This window comes from Eumetopias jubatus, unplaced genomic scaffold (genome assembly GCF_037043125.1).
Source record: "Eumetopias jubatus isolate StellerSeaLion01/CBP00866 unplaced genomic scaffold, mEumJub1_p1.0 scaffold_13, whole genome shotgun sequence".
NCBI classification, from domain to species: domain Eukaryota; kingdom Metazoa; phylum Chordata; class Mammalia; order Carnivora; family Otariidae; genus Eumetopias; species Eumetopias jubatus.
In genome coordinates this window covers 70,119,034-70,140,863 of record NW_028274819.1, presented here as the reverse complement: position 1 = coordinate 70,140,863, position 21,830 = coordinate 70,119,034, and the positions used below count along the sequence as shown (strand labels likewise).

Here is a 21,830-nt window from a genome sequence, read left to right as displayed (position 1 = left end):
ACATTTGGAATAAGAACATTATATGTATCCCTAACACTCTAGCTTCCTGAAATATCATGTTGTTGTTTTCCTTTTATGTGAATGTTTCCCCTTCTGTCAGAATCAAGCATAACTTGTCATCTTTTCATATTTCCACAGTGGACAGTCTAAGTGTGTTTCAGAGCAGAGACCTCCTGATTGCAGGAGAAGTGAAAGAGAGTTTGAAACAGGGAGGTGCTCTAAGAACGGGGAATTCTTGTATGAGTTCACACTGAGATGGTCCACCTCAGAGATGGCTAAAACCCCAACAGTGAAAGTTACTATCTCCTGTCTCAGCCAGGCCAGTCTATCGGAGTGCTCATTGGAGTCTGCGTTCTGAAGTGCTCGAGTTGTACCCCATGAAGGAGAGGCACAGACATTCTGAGCCTCCGGGTCTCTCTTTGGAAAAGTGCTCCCTAATCAAATGAAATAGATCTATAGTCCCCCTCCAGGGCTTGAAGGAAGGAAGGTGGTACGTGGTTATTTTTACTGTTGCAATGTTATGATATCAATTAGGTGACATATTAATCCCCAATCACTTGAGTAACTGATTTTCACCTAGTAAGTGTAACATCTAATTTTAATGAGTATAAATATTTCATAGAGCCTTCAGAGAATCTGGTAATGGTGATGTCATAGGCATGAGGAACTCAGATTTGAAAAGCAATCCCAAAATGTGATGTCTGTGTTAAGACTGTTTTGCCTTTCTTTGATTCAGTTATTTCTTCCCTCAGTAATGCTCATTTATTAAGCACCTACCATGAGCCAAGCACTTAAAAGACTCTGGAGATAAATGGATGATAAAGATTTGACTGAACCCTTGAAAATCTGTAGTCCACAGGAGAACAGAGCCAGAAAAAACAGATAATTACAATGCAACAGAAACCCCTGTCCCACAGGAAAAGTTATGTGTCCCATTAACTCCTCATTTGATATCAAAACTACAGCTTATGCCAGTGCAAATAGAATTAAGAGTAATAGAAACTAAATAATATTAACCTGAACTGACTGTTCAGAAGGGACTTCACACAGAGTTACATTAAATTCAGAGCCACAGAGAGCAACATTCTGTCTTTCCAGTATGAAGCCAGCTAGTTTCATAGTGATAGGACTGCTGCAGTAGTCTTCTCTTCATTCCTCCCCAAAGTCAGTTTCAGATTAATGTTCTAACTTACATTTAGAGATGTCCTAAAGCAAATAACAATATCCAGTTATAACCCTTGCATAATTACTATGCATCAAACACCGTAGCGGTACCTTCCCATTGGTTATGCACTAAACTCTCCCAAGAATGATCTTTCCATGGTACAGATGAGTAAAATGAGGCCCAGGGATATTAAATAATCTATACAGTAGAGTGACTTAGTGAAAATTCTGAAATCAAAGACTTTAAAACCTGGTTCCAGCATTAGCGAGTGACCTTGAGCCACCATTTTACCTCCTTAATCTCCATTGTCTGCAAAATGAGGATAATAATAGAGCACTTCCCTTACTATTTGTTGCTGTGAAAACTAAATGAGATAATGCAAGCACAACACTTACCAGGCATTCAATAGATTCTATTTAGTATAACTGTTACCCAAGGCTACACAGCTTAGAAAGTCTTTTTTTTTTTTTTTTTGTCTTTTCTTCCGTTCTCCCCCTGCCAACATGGTTGTTTTCTCAACAATCAATTCTGGGAAAGTATGTAAAATAAAATCTAATATCAATGAAATTAATTCAATGATATAATTTCTCTGCTTTAAAATTCATGTTCTCCCGGGGCACCTGGGTGGCTCAGTCGTTAAATGTCTGCCTTTGGCTCAGGTCATCCCAGGGTCCTGGGATCAAGCCTTGCATCAGGCTCCCAGCTCCCTGGTCCGCATCAGGCTCCCTGCTCTGCTCCGTGGGAAGCCTGCTTCTCCCTCTTTCAGTCCCCCTGCTTGTGTTCACTCTCTCGCTGTGTCTCTCTCTGTCAAATAAATAAAATCTTTAAAAATAAATAAATAAAATAAAATTCATGTTCTCCCATGGTTCTCCCTGGGTGCTTAGATACACCAGACACTGGCTTAAGTGCTTTACCTGTATGATCTCTTATTTCATCTTTAAAAAGGTAAACGATAAAGTCCACACTGGAACCAAACTCAGTTTGATTCTGGAATTCACACTCTGGCCACTATGATATCTGCCACCTGAGATAAAAATCCAAACCCATGCACTCAGAATACAAGGACCTTCACACACTAACCCTATTCTAACTCTTGACCTTTATTCATGTTTTGGCACGTGTGTTCTCTTCTCCAGAAACCCCAAATTTCTTACCACTCTCCAAACACGCTGACTCCTTTCTACAATTTCACACTCTAATACATGCTGTGTCTCTGCCTGAATTGCCCCTCCTTGCTCCTTGAATCCATCTTTTCCAACCCCCATTCCTGTTCTGCCTGGCAAACTCTTACTCAGTTTTCAAAACCCAAATCTAGTATCAATTCCTCTTTGAAACCTTTCCAAAATTCTTACAATCTATTTTACATCCTCCCAAACTCATAATTCTAAAGTATTTTAAGTTTACCTCCAATACTGCTTATTATCTGGTCACCTGTCTCTTCCCACTAAACTTGAGGGTTTTTAAGGCAAAAACTGACAATCTTTTTCTTTTATTTTTTTTTTAAGATTTATGTATTTACTTGAGAGAGAGCGCACAGAGGGGAGGGGCAGAGGGAAAGGGAGATAGAGTCTCAAGCTGACTCCATGCTGAGGGTGGAACCTGACCTGGGGCTCAATCTCATGACCCTGATATCAGACCCTGAGCAGAAACCAAGAGTTGGATGCTTAACTGACTGCACCACCCATGTGCCCCTGACAATAAAGGAATAAAACTCATTCTGATGGAAACTGGAAGAGCAGGCTACATTAAGGTATAGTTGTATCTGTGATCCTGATAATAAGGCCCAGATTTGAATAAGGAAGGGAGAAAGCAACATGACATGCAGTTTCAAGTTCAGGTTTTTAGAATCCCTGGAAGAAAACTTCACAAACTATATTCTGAAGATTGTTAGACCAAGTGCAAGGCATTCTCCATGAGTAGGAGAGAAGAAAAGGCAGAAGTGACAGTATGGATGAAATTAGTATAGCCAATACTACATGCTATATGTCCTTCTTGGAGATTTTCAGTAATGCTTACAAAACAAAGACTTGAGGGGGGCTTGGATGGCTGGGCATGGAGCCTGCTTAAGATTCTGTTTCTCCCTCTCCCTCTGCCCCACTTCCAGGCCACCAGGTGAGCACTCTGAGGAACAAGGAAGGAAGGAAGGAAGGGAGAGAGGGAGGGAGGGAGGGAGGAAGAAAAGGAAAGGAAGTTAGGAAGGCAGGCAGACAGACTTGAGAAGTTCTACAGAAAGCTGTTTAAATCTACTTAACTTATTTGACCATGGAGACATTTATTCATGAACGACCTATGGTCATTCTTACTTTCTAAACAGTTTGCCAACCAGTTTTATAAAAGCATATTGATCAGAAAAAAAAAAAAAAGGAACATGGTCACCTGGGTGGCTCAGCCAGTTAAGCATCTGCCTTTGGCTCAGGTCCTGATCCCAGAGTCCTGCATCAGGCTCCCTGCTGAGCAGGGAGTCTGCTTCTCTCTCTCCCTCTCTCCTCCCCCACTCGTGCTCTCTCTCTCGCTCACTCTTGAGTAAATAAATAAAATCTTAAAAAAAAAGAAAACAAAGGAACAAAGTTATAGATTTTTGAGTAACTTATAATAATTCCTGAAATCTTATTATAAGAAATTTCTTAGGGAAATATTTTATAAGTCTGACAAAAACTGGGTTCAGCTAATGTCTTGTGATTGGACTAGAAATGATTAACTTTAGTAAGTGCCACAAATATGAAAATATGAACCAGATTCCTAATTTCCTTTGCTTATTTTTCCAAAAGAATCACTAATTGCTGTGAGTATATTCTACTTCTTTCAGCCTGGCATAATACAACATAGTAATGGGACTGCTTGGGTTCCCCAGCCCTCTGCTCTCAGTTTCCTTCAGTCCTCTTCTTGTCTAACATCCTTTTTGTTGGGTGGAAAAAAAAAAAAAGGAGCTGGTCAAAATCTTTTGTAAGGCTGTTGTCCTTGCCCATGAAATACATATGTAAGATAATTTAGTAGTTATGTACAAATATACATCTTTGTGTATATTTTGAGACAAAAGATTTGATAGCTTATAATTTCCTATAAAAGGGAAGAAGGGAACCAGAACTGTCTCTAATAGAACTAAGGCCACAAAAGGAGCAGCCTTGGAGTTATCAGTTCAAATTCTTGTATTCTAGAGGAAGAAGTCAATGACAGAGGCATACTCGCTACTTTTATTCCCACCACAAAATATGGATAAAATCTCGCAATGTCCACCAAATCTTATTGCCATACTCCCATTAGGTGGATAATACCAAAAATAAGGGCAAACTATTCAGCAAAGCTAAGTGCTCTGGAAACTTGAATCACTATCTCATCTAATCCTGTTTCATGAGTCATTTTGAATGGATTCTTTAACATAAGGATTATTTATTTTTAAAAATGTTAATTCATCACTTATTATGCATAAGGCATAAGGAATCTTTTTTCTAAGCAGAAGTCATTTTTTCAGCAACCATTATCACAATCCTGGGACATTCTCTTATTCTCCACTCCCTCGGTATTCATCTCTGCAATGTTCAGGTCAATGTTAGTAGAGAGATTTGGAATTTATTATCAGGTCATTTTATGGATATAAACTTGGGTGTTATCATTTCCCTGGATGCTCCATAAGGATGTGTCTTGTTAGCCCTTTAGTTTTGGTGTGTCCTTAACACACAGACAATATCACATGTTGGCAATTACTCTGGATTTAAAGTCCAATTTGGGGCAGTATTTTGCCTTTTATTTGACTTGGGCACAAGTTCCTTATCTCAGGTTTTGCATCTATAGTACAGGTTAAATAATACGTTTATTTTTTTAAAGATTTTATATATTTATTAGAGAGCAAGAGAGAGAGCATAAGCGGGGGCGGGGAAGGGGGGAAGGAGAAGCGGACTCCCCACTGAACAGGGATCCCAATGCGGGACTGGATTCCAGGACCTCGGAATCATGACTTGAGCAGAAGGCAGCTGCTTAACCAACTGAGCCACCCAGGCATCCCTAATAATATGTTTATATGAGGCATTCAAGTGATAGAATTTGCTTCATTTCCCTGATACTCCCAGCCCACTACCCTGCACCAGGCACCATACCAAGCGTAGGAAATGTACATAGTCACTGCCCTTGGAGTGTTCCAGGCTTCCTGCAGAATCAGACTTGTAAATAAGTGATTAAAAATACCGTGCAGTAAGTGCTATGTTAGACAGCTGTTGTGAAGGTCAAATATAATAAAACAGATGACAACACCTTGTGAGGTGTAAAGTTCTATTCCAAGGGGAGCTCTTATCATCCCAGGATTCTCCTCTTCTTAGTCATCAATCCCAATCCCATGTTTTATTCAAGCTTCAAATCAAGCTGGATTCCTCCACCAAGTCCTTTCAGTGGCATCAGCCAAGGGACGTAAAATAGCCGTGTCTTCTGTTGTTTTCTCTTTATGAAATTGTAATCTGGGCTTTGTAGTAATTGCTGGGAAAAAATCATTTCCGTTTTGGATGAAAAACATTCTCTAATCTTAGTTGAAGCACCTCGACTAAAGCCTAGAACCTACATCTCAGTATGAGGAGTAGTTTAGTTTGAAGTTTGAGTTTGGGTTACTGAATTTTAGATTTAAAAATATAGCTTCACTTGAGAAAGAGAACTCTGTGGTGATCCAACAGCTTGCTTCTGCTTGGCGCATGTTCCTGCGTCAGGGCCTTTGTAAGATGCCTTCTCCTTAGGAGGACTTGGGGCAAGCAGCAGCTAGAAGCACAGGGCACTTTAATAACCCCCCCAGATGGGCTGTGGCCTGTTGAAAAGGCGTCCTGTTAAACCAAAGCCTAGTTAAAATAGGGCCAAGTGGTTCTCGTCCCGCAAGGATTTTATTAAGGACTAAATGCCTAGCAAGCGACATTTTCTGGGGGAATTATCGTAGACACAGGCAGCCACGGCTCGCTCCCAGCTACTTAAAAAGGAGGCAGAAGTCCACCCCACCAGGTTGTTGGAAGGCTTCCTGGGATTGAGCATGTGGCATTAGCTGCTTTGCCATATATGCAACACACATATTAATTGGATTTTGTTTATCCGTGTTATTTTAACATTCCCCAGGCTTTAAGGCCTCGTTAATCTCCACTTTATTTGCAAATCCTTCCTTGAAACTTCTTTCCCCAGTGAGCAACTTTTCTCTGCGTTACTCTAATACCAATGGGCAAGGACAAATGTTTTTTCTTTCATAGCAGTTTTCAGATCAGTATATTCCTTTTTGCCTTCATTTTTTCCACATCTGTTAGCATCTTAATACTGTGTTCCCTGCTCTATGAAAAGAGCTTCTTTTTTTAAAGATTTTATTTATTTGACAGAGAGAGACACACAGTGAGAGAGGGAGCAGAGGGGGGGAGCTGAGGGAGAAGCTGGCTTCCCACTGAGCAGGGAGCCTGATGCAGGACTCGATCCCAGGACCCTGGGATCATGACCTGAGCCGAAGGCAGACGCTTAACGACTGAGCCACCCAGGTGCCCCTGGAAACAGCTTCTTAAATCTACCCTGGACACCACTCTTTTGCTTGTATCAATCTTCTTGGTTCCTTATTGCCCGAAGGACTAATTAACTTAACAGATATTAATTAGGCCTTAACATATTCCTGAAGTAGGACCAGCACTGGGGCAGACAAGGAATAAGGTCAATGGATGAATCTGCAGTGAGGTTTTAAAGAAGATTTTGGCATGATTCCTACATTTAATTGTTTTTGTTGAGCTCCAGAAATATCGAATACCTAAAAGATTAAATAACACAAAAGAAGTTTCTTACAGTTGAAGAATAACACAGAAAAGAACCCATGAGTATTTCTTTATATATTCATTCATTTATTGATGGAGTATGTAGATTACATATGTATCTAATAATTAGACCATCTCTCTGGTCAAATATATTAGACAACCTATCTTTTCCAGACACTGATAAGAAGTCCAAGGTTAATTACCAATGAGTTATTAAAATAGCAAAAGAAAGGAAAAGAAAGAAGATCCTTGCAGGTCATGGGTGGCCACAAAGCATTTTTATAGTGGACAAAAAAGTCCAAACTCTTACCTGCTGATGCTTTATCCATCCCCACGCAGGACTACTGCTTATCTTAGAATATCTTTTGTGGATTCCTGAACTTATGTCACTGCTATCTTTCCTGGAGGGCAATGCCTAGTGCTCTTATTGAATTTTGCCATAATCTATTAATTTTTCAAGGTGTAGATACAATATGTCTTCTGGAAGCAAGCGTCATTCCCTGGCCACTACCCCCCTGCTAGAAATGGTTTCTTCCTCTCATGAAGTTTTGAATCCCTTGTGATCTGTACCCTACAGTTACCCAGTAAGCTACTTGTTCCCATGCTCCACAATCTCTCATTCTCCTTGTCCTCAGCACCCTTCCACATGCCCATCTGCTTCCTTCTTTCAAGACTCAGGGAAAAGAAAAATAACCTCTTTCTATCAAAATACTATGAGTAACTCATATTGTTAGCCTTCTATGTGCATCTTCTCTCTTGCCCTCTTGGAGGGAAGTCTCATAAAATAAGTGTGCTACACATAGGATAACTGTCTTTTACTAGATCACAGCATGGGAAAAAAAAAGAGGGGCTGAAAATTGCTATATGATATTTATTTATATGGTGGTATAAATAAGTGCCTTCATCATCGAGGCATCGTCCTTATCCTTGACTAGTGTAAGTGCTTGGTCAACCTGTGCTGTTTTGAGTTAACAACCAAAGAGTGATGTAGGGTGTTTTCTTGAGACTTCAAGGTGTATGATTAAGAAGAATAAAGATATACAGTGATAGAGGATATAAATCAAATGACTAACTTATCAACTTAAAAATGCATATCATCACCAGGTAACATCTGAGGGCTTCTCTTCCATGAAATAAGGACAGCTCACTTTAAAAAACAAATATGGATGGTGTCCTGTCATGAAAAATGAATTGGAAATCATGAGATGGTATTGGTTGCATGTTGTCATTTTCTAACTGCTTAACTTTGGGCAAATCGCCTATCTCACTGAGCCTCAGTTTTCTTATTTTTGAAAGGAGGACCAAGACATTGATCCTATCTACCTTTGACAATCAGTGTTCCTAAAGTACTTTATAAAGCACTATGCAAATAGGTGATAGTGCTTCGATTATTGTGTCACTGTAGGTAATTCATTTCCATTTACTCAAGTGTTTTTGTCTATATGTGTATTTCTAATGCATACATCATCACGGCCATTTAACTTGTTTTTGTCAGTAAGATAGATATTTACATCCATTTACGCTGTAACTGGGGAAATTTATATGGATGACTCTGCCATTTTCTTATATATTATGGTGTATTTCTCAGTGTAATTGTCAAAATCAAGATGTCAGATTTTAGACAAGGCTCAGAAAATTATTCCACCTAATTTAGAGTGTCTGAATATAAATAATATCAAATTCCTCATTATCTTTTAAAAACCTTATTTCCATACTTTGTAATTCAAAGCAAATTATGGCAAGCAAAAGTTTAAGAAAATGTGCAGAAAATGGAACTGCAATTGGAAATTTTCTGCTTATAATATTCTTAATTCATGACAATATTTTACTGGCCTATTTTCTGAAGTCATTCCAAAGTTGTATTTGCTAGTGACATTACAAGCTTTTTAAAAATTTTTTAAAATATTTTTTGTATTAGGAAGCTCATAATCTTACCGTTCCTCTCTCCTGGCTGCCTCTCAACTCAAAATCATAAACAGGAGAGGTTTAGTAATGAAGATAATTTTTTCATGAAAAGAATGTGCTAATTTTCAAATAATATATTTGATTATTTTGATGCTCTGGATCTGTACAACTCACGAAGGTACTCCTAAACCATGTAACAAAAGAGAGGATAAAGGCATAGTTTTTTTTAATTCAGTGAAATATTCTGAGGATTTTAATTATTTATATGGCCTTAATAAAACCCTAAACAATTTCTCAGGAAAGAACCACACAGGTCATTCAACAGCCATTTTTTTTAAAAGTTTTTTATTTTTATTCGATAGCCATTTAAAATGAACACAAAAATTCTAAATTCCAAAGACTTTTTGGATGGTCAAACTCTCTGTATTAACATTTGCCTCCTAATGATGGTTTGCAGTGGCAGAATGCTAATTCCTACAGGTTTTGGCAGGTGAATAGAGAAACTGGGAGAGGTCATTGAGCTGACATTCAGAGCCTGCTTGAAGTGAATAAATTATTTATGTGTCACGCATGGAATAGAAAAAGGAAGAACAGACTTCTGAGAATAAAGGTAGAAGGTGTCATTTTGGCAAACACAAACTGTAACAAAAAACAAACAAAAAAATGCAACCCTCAAACAGCATTATCAAAATGCTTTTTTCTCCCTGCCAGAAAAGAACCAATTGTCATAGTAGAAAGAACATTAGATTACATAGTATTATATTTGGCAAAGGGTTAATTGGTGCCTGGACAGAGCACAGAGTTTTTACAGGCTTTTTTTTTGGCCAAACTGTCCATTCCAGATGTAGCAAACCATCTGTTCCGTCTCTCTCCATTCCTCTTTCCTTCTTTTCTAATGTCTAAAATATTCAGTGGGGAAGGTCAGGTGCTATAGACAGGTAAGGAAAATTTTGCTTTCCCTTTTCTTACCTCAGGGCCCTTAGGGCAAATGTATAATCCTGATGTGGAAAAAAAAAATCTCAACAACAGCAACAATGATGATTTTATCTCAATTGGTTGGAAGATTTGATGGTGAGGTCTACAGAGGTGCTATGCTTTATAAATTACCCTCATGTGTACTACTGTTTGGTTTCCTCCCAGAAATCATGTGAGGTAAGCAAGGGGAGGTTTATTTCTTCCATTTTTTACCAAAGAACAAAGAGGCACAAATGTGTTAAGTGATTTGCCTACCATCACTCTGGGCTGGATCTTACACCCACATTCTGGGGCTACTACCCATTCTGCCTCCATAAACTTTCATCACTGAGAAGTTTCACTAGAACAGATACACACATACACACACACGTACATACATACATATATACATCTAAACATATATGTATATAAATTAGAAAAAAGGAACAAATAGTTCCTTTGTAATTTTCATAGGAGATATGAAGATCTGTGTTTTTGTACTTAGTTAATGAAATATTTTTTATTTGCATACACTGAACACTACTGATTACAGTAAGTTATATAAAAAGTAGATAGATCCATAAGAGAAAAGAAATAGAATTTCACTGCCATTGATTTTTAATATTGAATTATTTTTAAAACATATTTCTAACAAAAACAATTCAGCATGGGTTTTTTGAAATGAAATGCATTTATCCACTCAATTATTAGTTCAAAGATATTATTGAGCACATACTGTGTCCTAGACCATGCACTAGGCACTATGGCTATAACAGGAAACAAAGAACCCTCTGTCTGTACCCTCAGAACACTCCAGCAGATGAGGCAGACATACCTTGTTATTAAGTACCTGATGCAAGGACTCTGGGAATCTAACCTAGTCAGGTGGGGTCAGAAAAGCTTCTCTCAAGAAAATACAATTAAGGTAAAATTAAAAAAAAAAAATAGGAAGAGCTTAGTCAAAATGGAAGGAAGAGATAGAGAGGAGGGAGCACCATGAAAGAGCATATCAGGAAGAGGTAAATTGTGGAAGAGGAATAATGTACAATTTAGTGAAGTGGATGGATCACCAAGCAGATAACTTACCGTGGAAAAAGTCCCACAGACCAAACCCAATGGAACAACCAGAAATATTTTATGGCTTTACCACATAAAATATTTTACTTTACACTGAATTCTCTGTTTCTCAGCCAGAGCTCAAAACCTCTTGAGTATATTGTTTTTATTTTCTGAAATTCAGTATTCACATGGAATGCAAAAACTAACACTCTTAGATACCTTCTCCTTACAAGAACCTTTGACCTGGACTGTCTCATTGAATCCTCACAACCACCTTCACTACATGATATCCTCTCGGCTTTTTACCAAGGCTTACAGACCATTATTTTCCAAGCATCAAGGCTGGCAGATCCAGAATTAGAACCCAGATTTTAGGTTCCTTTGTCCACTGCACTTTGCAGGATACCACACAATGGTCCTGCTAGCTTAAGAATCCTATTCGTCCATCAGGTGCTTATGAAAAGTTCCCATTTTGGAAAAACAAAAACAAAAACAAAAAAACCTTTCATGACCCAAGGAAAGAAATGAAGTACTCAGATTTGGCCTCCAGTTCTCTGGTGTCTCCTGCATCCATTTCCATTGGTATGCAGATTGGTGCTCTCTCTCCCACATGACCATGGACACTAATGAGCAAAGGCATGACCAAGAAAATGTCAGTACTCTATGCAGATTGGCTGGGTAGGATAGCTTCCTTCTTGAACATTCAACCAAACGCTTTTCAATCTGCCATCATGTTTTTAGGCACTACAACATATGATTCCAAAGACTGTCACTATCAATACCCACAGTTATATTCCATCAAAACCTCTCTATGTCGGGAGCAAGACTCTTTCTATAGTAAAGCTTAGTAGAATAAATTCAGTTAAGCTTCTAGTTTCTAGCCCATGCTTTGTATTAAAAATTGCCTCAGCAACCTGAAAGACTAATTGTCCTTCCCAAGATGCCTGTTTCTTATCCTGCTGGTAGGAGAGAAAAGGGGTTGTTGGCAACCATCCTCCCAATGAAATCCCATAAATAGTCCGGCCCATTTCTTCTGTGCCGTGTTCCAGAAGTTAGTAGACACCTAGGAAGAAGAAAGTAATGCACTAAAAACATAAAAGGTGGCAGGTCAGGTTAATGCAAAAATGTAGAAACAAATCCAGAAACTCTCCTGGGAAAGGAAAGTTAGGTTGGCAGGGCCCATTCTGCTACTGGGGATGCACAGCAACCTCCAAACCTGGAAAGAATTTGAAGAGGGGCAGGGGTGGGGGAATGATCACATTCCAGAATTCTGAATGATACCAGGTTGCAAAATATTGGGTAGATTAAATGGAATGAGATCTCAGAGGAAGAAGCAGAAAAAGGAAGACCACGAAGAGGAAAGGGACAGAGGAAGAAATGAGAAGCAGTATGGGAAAGAGGAAGCACCCTGTCATAGCAGCTGCAGAAACACAGGCCTGTTATCAAAGGAGTAGGTGTCTCAGACAGAGTGGATCTGGCAATTACAGTCTGGAAGCTCAAGGCATGTGCGCTCCAAATACAAGTCAGTCCCCTGCCTGGCGAAAGCAGTTCAGCCCTCCAGCAAGGAGGCCAAGGGAGCAATGGGAACCCAGAAAGAAAGGAGAGCTTCCTGCTAGAGTTTCTCAGTTTGGGAAACACCTGCTACATCATCAGTTTGGGGATGGAGTGTGTGTAAAGTCCAGACAATCAGAATCTCCTGGGGTCCTGCCTGGGATAGTTGACAAATGCCTTAGATGAGTTTATGTATGATTAAGTTTCATCACCCCTGGCTGAGATAGAAAACTGAGTGGCCAAAGCCTTTTGTTCATAGACTGCCCAAGGTTATCTCTTGGTCACAGCACCTGGGACAGAGCTGTATGGACAAAAGAGACCCCCCTAGTTACAGAGATCTTGGAATCCTTTGTGCTGAGAAATTCCCCCAGGGTCTCTCCATAGAACATCCCTGAAGGTCAGGCCACATCCTCTGAACATTAGTGAGGTTCCTGATAGAGGGTCTGTAGTTTTAGAAGTTGTGTCCTATTTAATGGTAAGAAGGACACAGTCGGCACCTGCGGGTGAGGCACCAATTGCATCTTCATCAGAGCAGCTGTCAGACCCCAGGGTGGAAACCAAAATGGACTGCTTGGGGAAAGACAGGAGGGAGAAAGGTCCTAAGAAGTGAAGTGAACCAGGTAACACTCATGAAGACCCTAACTGGAAATCAATATGCTGGTGCCAAAGGCAATATGCTCCCTCATATAACTGTTATTCAAGTTTTAGGCCGAAAAACAAATTTGTGAGGAAAATTCGGGTGAAGTAGAAACGCTCTAATTAATTAGAAATTTGTGTATGTGTTCACTGAATTCCTATTTCCTAGCAGATAAGCCAGACTAACCAAAACCATGTTCAAAGTCTGGAGCTGCGATAGAAATCCCTAGTCAAATACACCAATCGTTGGCGTGCAGAATAAAACAGTGACCCGGAACCACTATTTCCTGCTAACTTGACTCGTACCCTTTCCCTCCCCTCTGATGACTGGGTTGGTGAGTTGATGTCCTAGGTCTAACATATGCTTTCAGAGGCTGCCAACTTCAGGAAGCCTTGCCCAGTACGAGGCACTTCTGTACACCGCCCCAATACTGTAAACCCTGGCTTCTAGCTCGGCAGCATAACCAGCCCTTGCACTCCCGGTGGGTTCAGAACTGCTGCGCAATCTCCATAATCCCCATCCTTTATCCTCACTACTATACCCCGCGACACAGTTTTGTGGTAATGATAAATCGAAGGTCACTTGCAAGATCTCTGCCCGTGGTGTCCTGTGACGCCTTATTTCCTGAAAGACCAGGAAAAGTCCTTCCCAATCCGAGTCCCATCACCCAGCACTGGGGAACTTTCGAATCACCTCTGGTCTCCCTTCTCCCTGCAGCTCCAACGGAAAATCCGTCACGTGGGCCCAGAACGAGAAGAGCAGCCGGGGGCAGCACCTGTGGCAGCGGCTGTCCATCCACATCAACAAGAAGGAAAACCCCAACCAAACGGCCGTCATCAAGCCCTTCCCCAAGAGCACGGAGAGCCGCGGCCTGGGCGCCGGCGGCGGCGCGGGGGCCGCGGGCGGCGCGGGCGGGGGCGCGGGGGGCGCGGGCGGCGGCCCGGGTGGGCCGGAGCCCCCGGACGCCGGACCCAAGGCGCTGTACGACGTGGCGGAGGCCGAGGAGCACTATCGGGCGCCAGCGCGCCCGCGCTCGCCATCGCCCATCAGCACGCTGAGCCAGCGCGCGGGCTCGGCAAACCGCACGGACGACGACGTGCCGTCGCTGCACTCGGAGCCCGCGGCGCGCAGCAGCTCCTCGCAGGGCTCGCTCATGGAGCAGATCAGCAGCGTGGTGACCCGCTTCACGGCCAACATCAGCGAGCTCAATTCCATGATGCTGTCCACCTCGGCGCCCGGGGCCGGCGTGGGCGCCCCGCTCTGCTCGTCCTACTTGATCCCCAAAGAGATCCAGCTGCCCACGACCATGACGACGTTCGCCGAAATCCAGCCTCTGCCCGCCATCGAGGTCACCGGAGGCGCGCAGCCCGCGTTGGCGGCGGCGACGGCCCCGCCGGCAGGGGGCGCTGCCCGGGAGACCCCGGCGGCGGCCGGCCCGGAGGCTGCGACCGGCAAGCCGGACCTGGAAGAGTTGGTGGCTCTCACCCCGCCGTCCCCCTTTAGAGACTCGGTGGACTCGGGGAGTACGACCCCCAACTCGCCAGTGTCGGAGTCGGCCCTCTGCATCCCCTCGTCTCCCAAATATGACACACTTATCATAAGAGATTACACTCAGAGCTCCTCGTCGTTGTGAATGTCCTTGGAAACCACGCTGGGTTCCGCTAAGGGAGCCGAGACCTCCCGCGTTCACGTAGACACATGACAAGCATAGTTGCCTGGTTAAGACCCGAGGTGGAAGATGCCAAGTACACCCGTAATGGAAACATGAGATTAATAGTGCTATTTAACATCAACCGACGAAGACATCAACTACAAACTTTTGGCAGATTTTCTTCTAGTGGCCTTAGAAAACATGGGCTTTTAAGAAACACTGCTTATCTTTTTGAGGGCTGACAAGGAGTCTGTTGAACCAGTTCCATACCAAGTGCTTTGCTCTAGGGAAGCAATGAGTGTGAAACAGCATAATGGAGGGGGAAAAGCATAGTTAATAAGCAACTGTAAAAAGTTTTGTTTAATTCTTTTCCCAGAAGATTCTTTGATTCACCAAACATGAATGTACATTTTCTAGCAAACTCAAAATCTGGGACCAAAACGTCAACCTTTCTCTCTCTCTCTCTCTCTTTCTTTCTTTTTTCTGTCCTGTAAAGACCTTGAAAAGCAGTACCTTGAGCCCAGTATTTACTGAGGCGTTGCTGTGAGTGTGTCCCATGCATAACACACAACTGGATAATGAGTGCTGCGCTGACGTGTGTAGGGCTTTTACCAGAGACATTCCTCTCCGATTTGGTTTGAAATTCTCTTCCAGAAGCCTGCATCCGGGAGTCCACCTAGTTATTTCAATTCACCTCCATTAACCCAGAAAACCAGTGGAAGATTTCTTGACTATTTCACCATGTTGCCAATCAATACTGGAGTAGCAAAAAAATATTTTCTGGAATACTGTTTTGTAATTCCCTCACTGGGGTATGTTGTGTAGCTGGAAATTCTCTTTATAATAATAATAATAATTCCTGAGCTCCAGCTTGGCTATCTCTTTCATGAAATGTGGCCACTCCTCCTTATGAATGCTGTTCCATTAGCATTGCCAGCTAAAATATTAAAATACACATTTGGGCTTCTTCATTCCTTTCCTTTGAGAACCTGATGCACAAAGAGCTCCTCTGTTCTTTTCAAGTCCCACCACTGGAAGAATGGTCTATAGACCCACTGAAGACAGCGTCATGATTGAAGGGACTGTTGTTCAAAAAGTTAACACAATCTTAATACACTGGAAATTTTAAACTGTGTCAAGTCGGCTTAGCAGAGATTTAGCTATGCCAGTGAGCAGTGATTTTAACTTTTCTTGGCTGCTTAAATAGGGCAGCTATGAACTATGACAAATGTAGATTTTTCAAAGCAATACAGAATACTAAAACAGAGGAACCTTAATGAATATAAACCACACAGTCTTTCTTAGCCATTCCAAAAAGAGGCAAAGCAATTATTAGTATTTCCTTTTTAAAATAATTCTTAATATGATTTTTGTGCACTTCATACTGTCACTTTTTAAATACTGCAGAAAAGAGATTTAAAGATATAATAGAAATACATGTGCTTTAATAGGCTCATATAGGTAGAATTCGTAGCTCAAGGCCTGCATCCACTGTCATCTCTTTCTTCCTCCCATTACAGCTATCTTCAGGTGCCAAATGGTTTTTTTGTTTGTTTGTTTGGTTGGTTGGTTGGTTGGTTTGGTTTGGTTTTGGTTTCGTTTTTAATTTTTAAAAATAAGCATAGTAATAAAAGGAGGAGGTGTCCTATAAATTTAGAGTTTAGTTGATCTAGCCTTATACTAAAGATAGCCTTATGAAAAAGATTTGCTGTGAGGCAGAAGTATATTTTTAGCAGAAGGAAAAATAAATGAAACCTTTTTCTTTAGCTCAATATCCTTATTTTGGCATGTATTTTTTATTTTACATCTACTTTAAAAAAGGAATTGAGAAATGGAAATATATCCATTGACACAATTTATCATTCCCCAGTTTTAAAAGTTATAATACATTATACTGCTTGACTTTCCTGATATCTGTTCTTAAATTTTTAAATCAAATCTCCCAGTATAAAATATTAAAAGCACACATTAATTTAGTAAAATATAAATTTTCAAAAATCAAACCTCCCATGCCAGATTTGAAAATAATGTCATCAGAGCACCCTGAAACCCACATATTATGAGACTCATGAAACAGTGAATTTAGCTAAGCTTTATGGCTTCATTGAACTTGAATATCTGCCTCTACTTGAAAAACAAATGTAAGTATTTTGAAGAATTAACACCCCTCAATCCTCTTGAAAAGGGTGGCATTCACCTGGGGATTACCATCTTGATTTCTTAAACTTTGAAACCTTTCCAAATATACTCTACTAAGTTTTAAATTTGTTTCTTAAACCCTTAGGTTGATTTCCATTTTATTCTGTATTGACTGACAGAAAAATATTTTTAAAAACTTTCTCCATGATCAAATTCCTCTTCTAAATTTTTAGTAACATATTTCGTTAAAAAGTACACTACCTTATGAGAAAATTCATCAGAAATTAAAATTTAATGCAAACAAATTGCCATCTGATAATTCTATATGAAATTATGATAAACTATAATAAGAAAAATAATTTATCCAATTGGAGGAGAACAAGATGTATTTTTCTCTGTGTTTCTGCACCCTTTGCCACTTCATTCAGTACATTGTATGATACATAATATTATTCGTAATGCATTCTTGGGATCTTTTATTTTGGAATGATGCTAACTCTGTCTCTTTGCCAATTCTAATACCAGGTTCCAAGTGATAAATCTACAAGGAGAACTGAATATTCATTCTAGGGCTAGGATTTGAACTTCACAATTCATTTGGGTACCTATTTTCATTGAATTTCCTTGAAAACAGTCTGTTCCTGGTGCCCAGTGATAATTCAGTTGGACCAGCATGACTAAAAGGAAGGGGAAAGTACAGTGAAATGCTGAGATTCAGAAAAGTGACCCTGCAGGACAGTTTGGTCCCAGCATGAAAAAAAGAAGACCTGGTTTGATCAAGTTATATGGACCATCTAAGCAGTCCACTCACTCTTCTGTTTTGGGAAAGGAGTAGGGGCAGAGAAGACCCTATGTGGATTGGGAAGAAGCATCTCTCTGTGTGAGGGGTGGGTACCAGAGAGGGAGTACGCAAAGGAAAATCATATGAGATTTGACTGAAGCAAAGAAAAACAGTAAATCCCCAAATGTGCAAATCCTTGTTAGTAAAAGTCTTTCCCAAGCTTCTGCTGTTCCCAGCAAGTGATCAGGAAGACTAGGAGCTATTTCGGACTGTGAATGAGTTGTTATAATGGCTCTGCTGCAGTTCTGTGACTTCCAAACCAGGAATTTAACACTTTTTAAGAAAAAAAAAAACAAAAAACATTTCCTATGCTAGTCTCCCAGCAAAATGTACGTGTTTTGGAGACTTCAAAAGTATTATCTGAGTTCACATTTAGCCACAGCTTCTTAATAACCCTTGAGCTGGCAGAATCTCTGTAGTTAACCATTTACAATTTTATACTGTGAAAAAGTACAGATCAGTGAAAAGCATAAAGATAAATTGAAATTCACTCTCAAGAGGGTCTGAGGCCTGGGAGATTCTCTACTATCTGTTGAAGAATGAGGCATGTATAAAATAGTTGGCTGAATTTCACTGATCTTCCCAATGTGAACAAATATACTATGTATATTGTGTGTATTTCTAGAATTCAATGGCAGCTGCTGGTGGTGTTGTAATTAGAAATCTATATAGAATATAGATGTTTTAGAAAGATGGTGCCAATCCTAAAAGATTTGTGTGGGCTATAAGTGCTTGTACTTACTTTTTTCTGCACTTTAACTGATTTGGTTTTAAAATTGTGTGCGCGTATCTGTTCTTTTTCTGTTGTTGCAGCTTGTACTATTAAAACAATAGAGAATGTTAAATTATTTTGATGTGAATTGCAAATGATTTTTTTCATAAAGTTTAACATTTTTATCTGCATTGTTTTGCTTTGTACTTGTATAAATGTATTTTCTTTTAGCATTTAAAAGTACACTTGCCTGTTTCTCAGTTGTCTAAATCATGTTATAGTTGGTGTTTGTGAAGTCAGTTACTTTTTGAAAAATATTAAAAAAGAAACTATGGTGTGACTTTAAGATTCTTCCCCTTAAATGTTTAGAATGTTGTCTTAATAGTGTTTTCCAAGACCCAAAGAGCCATACTATTAATTCATCTTTAAATTCTGTATGATCTACACATTTGAATTATGGGATTTACATAGTAGCCTATGGACAATAGATTAAATTAAAAATGTAAACCAACCACAAATCAACCAGAGATGCTGTCCTCAAAGATATCTATCTACAAACATCTTTTAAGACATAAATATTTTTTTTTAAACAATGAAGCATGTAGGGATTATACCTTTTTTTGTGTGTCTGGAAATACACATACAAATTATAGTTCCACAGTTATCTGTGTTGATAGAAGTTACATCATAAAAACAATATAGATTATGTGTGTTTATATATCTGTGTATGTCTGGTTGTATATACAGACATACACAAATCTATGTAGATATTTTACTTTTGAGTCCATCTGTATATGTGTCTCTGTGTGTATGTTTGTTTGTGTGTGCATGTATGGGCATATCTGTATAATTTTACCAGAAAAAAAAAATTACTTGTCAAATCACTTTCTACTTTGATGGATTCTTAAGCAAATTTACACTCCTTGAACACAGATTATCTAAAACCTAAAAGCATGATGTGTGGAAGAGAAAAACAAGTAGATTTTAAAATCTAGCTTCTCTCTGCTTCCCTACATTGTATTATTTATATACATATAATATGTATATACATATATTCTTATACATATGGAAATTGATACAAAATATGTTTGATCTTAAAAAAGAAAACCATTTTGTGTGCTTTGTCAGAATCTACTGCTTCAGTGTCTTCTATTCTGAAGTAATACAAATGGGCATATGTTTATGTAAACTTAGGGCTGAGGTGAGAGATACCTGGACCACATTCAGCAAATCATTTTCTAAAGATCAAATGAGTCTTCTAAGACTCCACAGACTCACAGTAGGCCAGTCAAAACTAGCCGATGCAATAGAAATAGCAGTGAATTAAAAAATCCATCACCCTGACCCATATGACCTTGAAAAAATTACCTTGAGTTCTCTATAACTCACTTCCCCTTTTTTAAAATGCAGAGATGAATTACAATAACCAGTGAGATTTCTTTCATTTCCAGCATTCCTGGTACTTGACAAATGCTCAGTAGATAATAGCTTTTATTCGTGGTAACATGGAATTTATTATACAGTTAATATTCAGCTTAGATATGTTATATCTAATATTATTTGTGGAACTATAACAAATTCTTGTCCAACTTAAAGCATATATCACTGGGCCAGGGTGGGGAGGAAGCCTATTGAAGTTTGAACTCATGCAACCTCAGACTAGGATGGACATAGCAAAATGATCTTAAACATGACAGAAAGAATGATTTTCTTCTGTTATAATCTATGCTGAACACTGGCCAATTTTTTGGTTATACTATACATGAATGATCAGTTTTTAAAAATAAGTCTCAAGCATTTACTTTTTTATGGTAGTCAGCTAGAAACATAGGTAGATAAATAGAATTATATTAATGAAATTATCTCCTTAAACACAGTATAGTATTTCCATTATTTTCTCAAAGTATTTTGAAATTCAGAATCAGTTACTACATTTCACCCTGTTTATTATTTTTTAAGAAGTATTTTAGTAAATTGTATGAAGGAAACCTGTAGACTCAGCCTCTGTGGCTATTCTCAGAGTCCTAAACAAAAAGTGTTATAGGAAAACAGCCACATGAATGAATATTTTAAATTAGCTTTTACTCCAGACCAAAGGCATTTATTTTTGCTGTGACATATGAGTCTTTTTTAGGTATATGACCCATATAAACATTTACATAAGCAGGCTAGTTATGTGGTATATATATCAGACACATTTGGCTTATTTATATATTGCTTGTATTTTTTTTTTAAGATTTTATTTATTTACTTGACAGAGATAGACACAGCGAGAGAGGGAACACAAGCAGTGGAAGTGGGAGAGGGAAAAGCAGACTTTCCACTGAGCAGGGAGCCAGATGTGGGGTTTGATCCCAGGACCCTGGGACCACGACCCGAGCTGAAAGCAGACGCTTAACAACTGAGCCACCCAGGCGCCCCAATATTGCTTGTATTTTTACCAGTTGACATAAAAGAAAGCTTTACATAGCTATCATGTTTCTATAACAGGACAAATGTTAAATAATAAATTATATGAATGGTATGTCCATGAAAATTACATAATGTAGTAAATTGGCTTTTCTGAACTGCTAAATAGTAACAGATGTTTCATAAAATAAAATATTTTAGAGTTTTAAAAGTTTGGAAAACATAGTAACTCTAAGTTAAATGACTACCTTTGCTTCAGAACTTACCACTCTTTTTTTTTTTTAAGATTTTTATTTATCTATTTGACAGAGAGAGAGCACGAGCGGAGGGAGTAGCAGGCAGAGGGAGATGCAGGCTCCATCCCAGGACCCTGGAATCATGACCTGAACCAAAGGCAGACACTTAACTGACTGAGCCACCCAAGTGCCCCCAGAACTTGCCACTCTTTAAATATGCTAATGTACAGTAACTTTAGAAGTCTGTTTTTTTTATTATTATTATTTATGAGTAGTCTCCTCTGAGTAGAGCTTCATAGAATGAATTTTGAAACTGCTATGTTATAAAATTTATAATTTGTACATACTTTTTTCCTTCAGTCTTGAAAATTAATTATTTCCATAATGATCTAAGGCTTTTAGAGAAGAAAAAAAAGGATTGATAGCATCACCTTCAGAGCCATTTTATTGAGTCATGGGAAGTCTTACTCAATTTTATTTTCCACTTTCCTCCTATTTTCTGATTTCTCAAGTGCTCTACCAGCACATTAACTTTACTCTCAGGGGTCAAGCTGAGGATTTGCTTTTTCTTTTTCTTCTTTTTCTTTCTTTTTTTGTTTTTGTTTTCATCAGATATGTTGGATGGTTCCCTCAATTCCAACAGCCTTGGATGAAGCAATATGTGACACTGTAGCATTAGGAGATGTTAAGTAGCCAGTGAACTGTATGCCAAGAGTAGTAGGAGACTATAAAACTGTTATTTTAGAAACTTTTCTAACTTACCTAAATATGCAAAGTTACATGGGTGTGTCTACCGCATATACCATAATAATGCATTTCTA

The 21,830-nt window shown here is 39.2% G+C and overlaps 1 protein-coding gene across 3 annotated transcripts in view; it reads left to right on the top strand.

Annotated features, from left to right (window-relative positions):
* The window catches only part of GRM5 (glutamate metabotropic receptor 5), a 573,056-nt gene extending 558,402 nt beyond the window's left edge, over positions 1-14,654 (top strand). For 2 of the 3 annotated variants that reach the window (XM_088017412.1, XM_028091712.2), the window contains one exon: positions 13,739-14,654. In XM_088017412.1, coding sequence (XP_087873538.1) covers positions 13,739-14,654 — 916 coding nt within the window. The remainder of the gene's footprint in view (positions 1-13,738) is intronic. The other variant, XM_088017413.1, reaches the window with a different exon arrangement.
* The last annotated feature ends 7,176 nt before the right edge of the window (positions 14,655-21,830 follow it).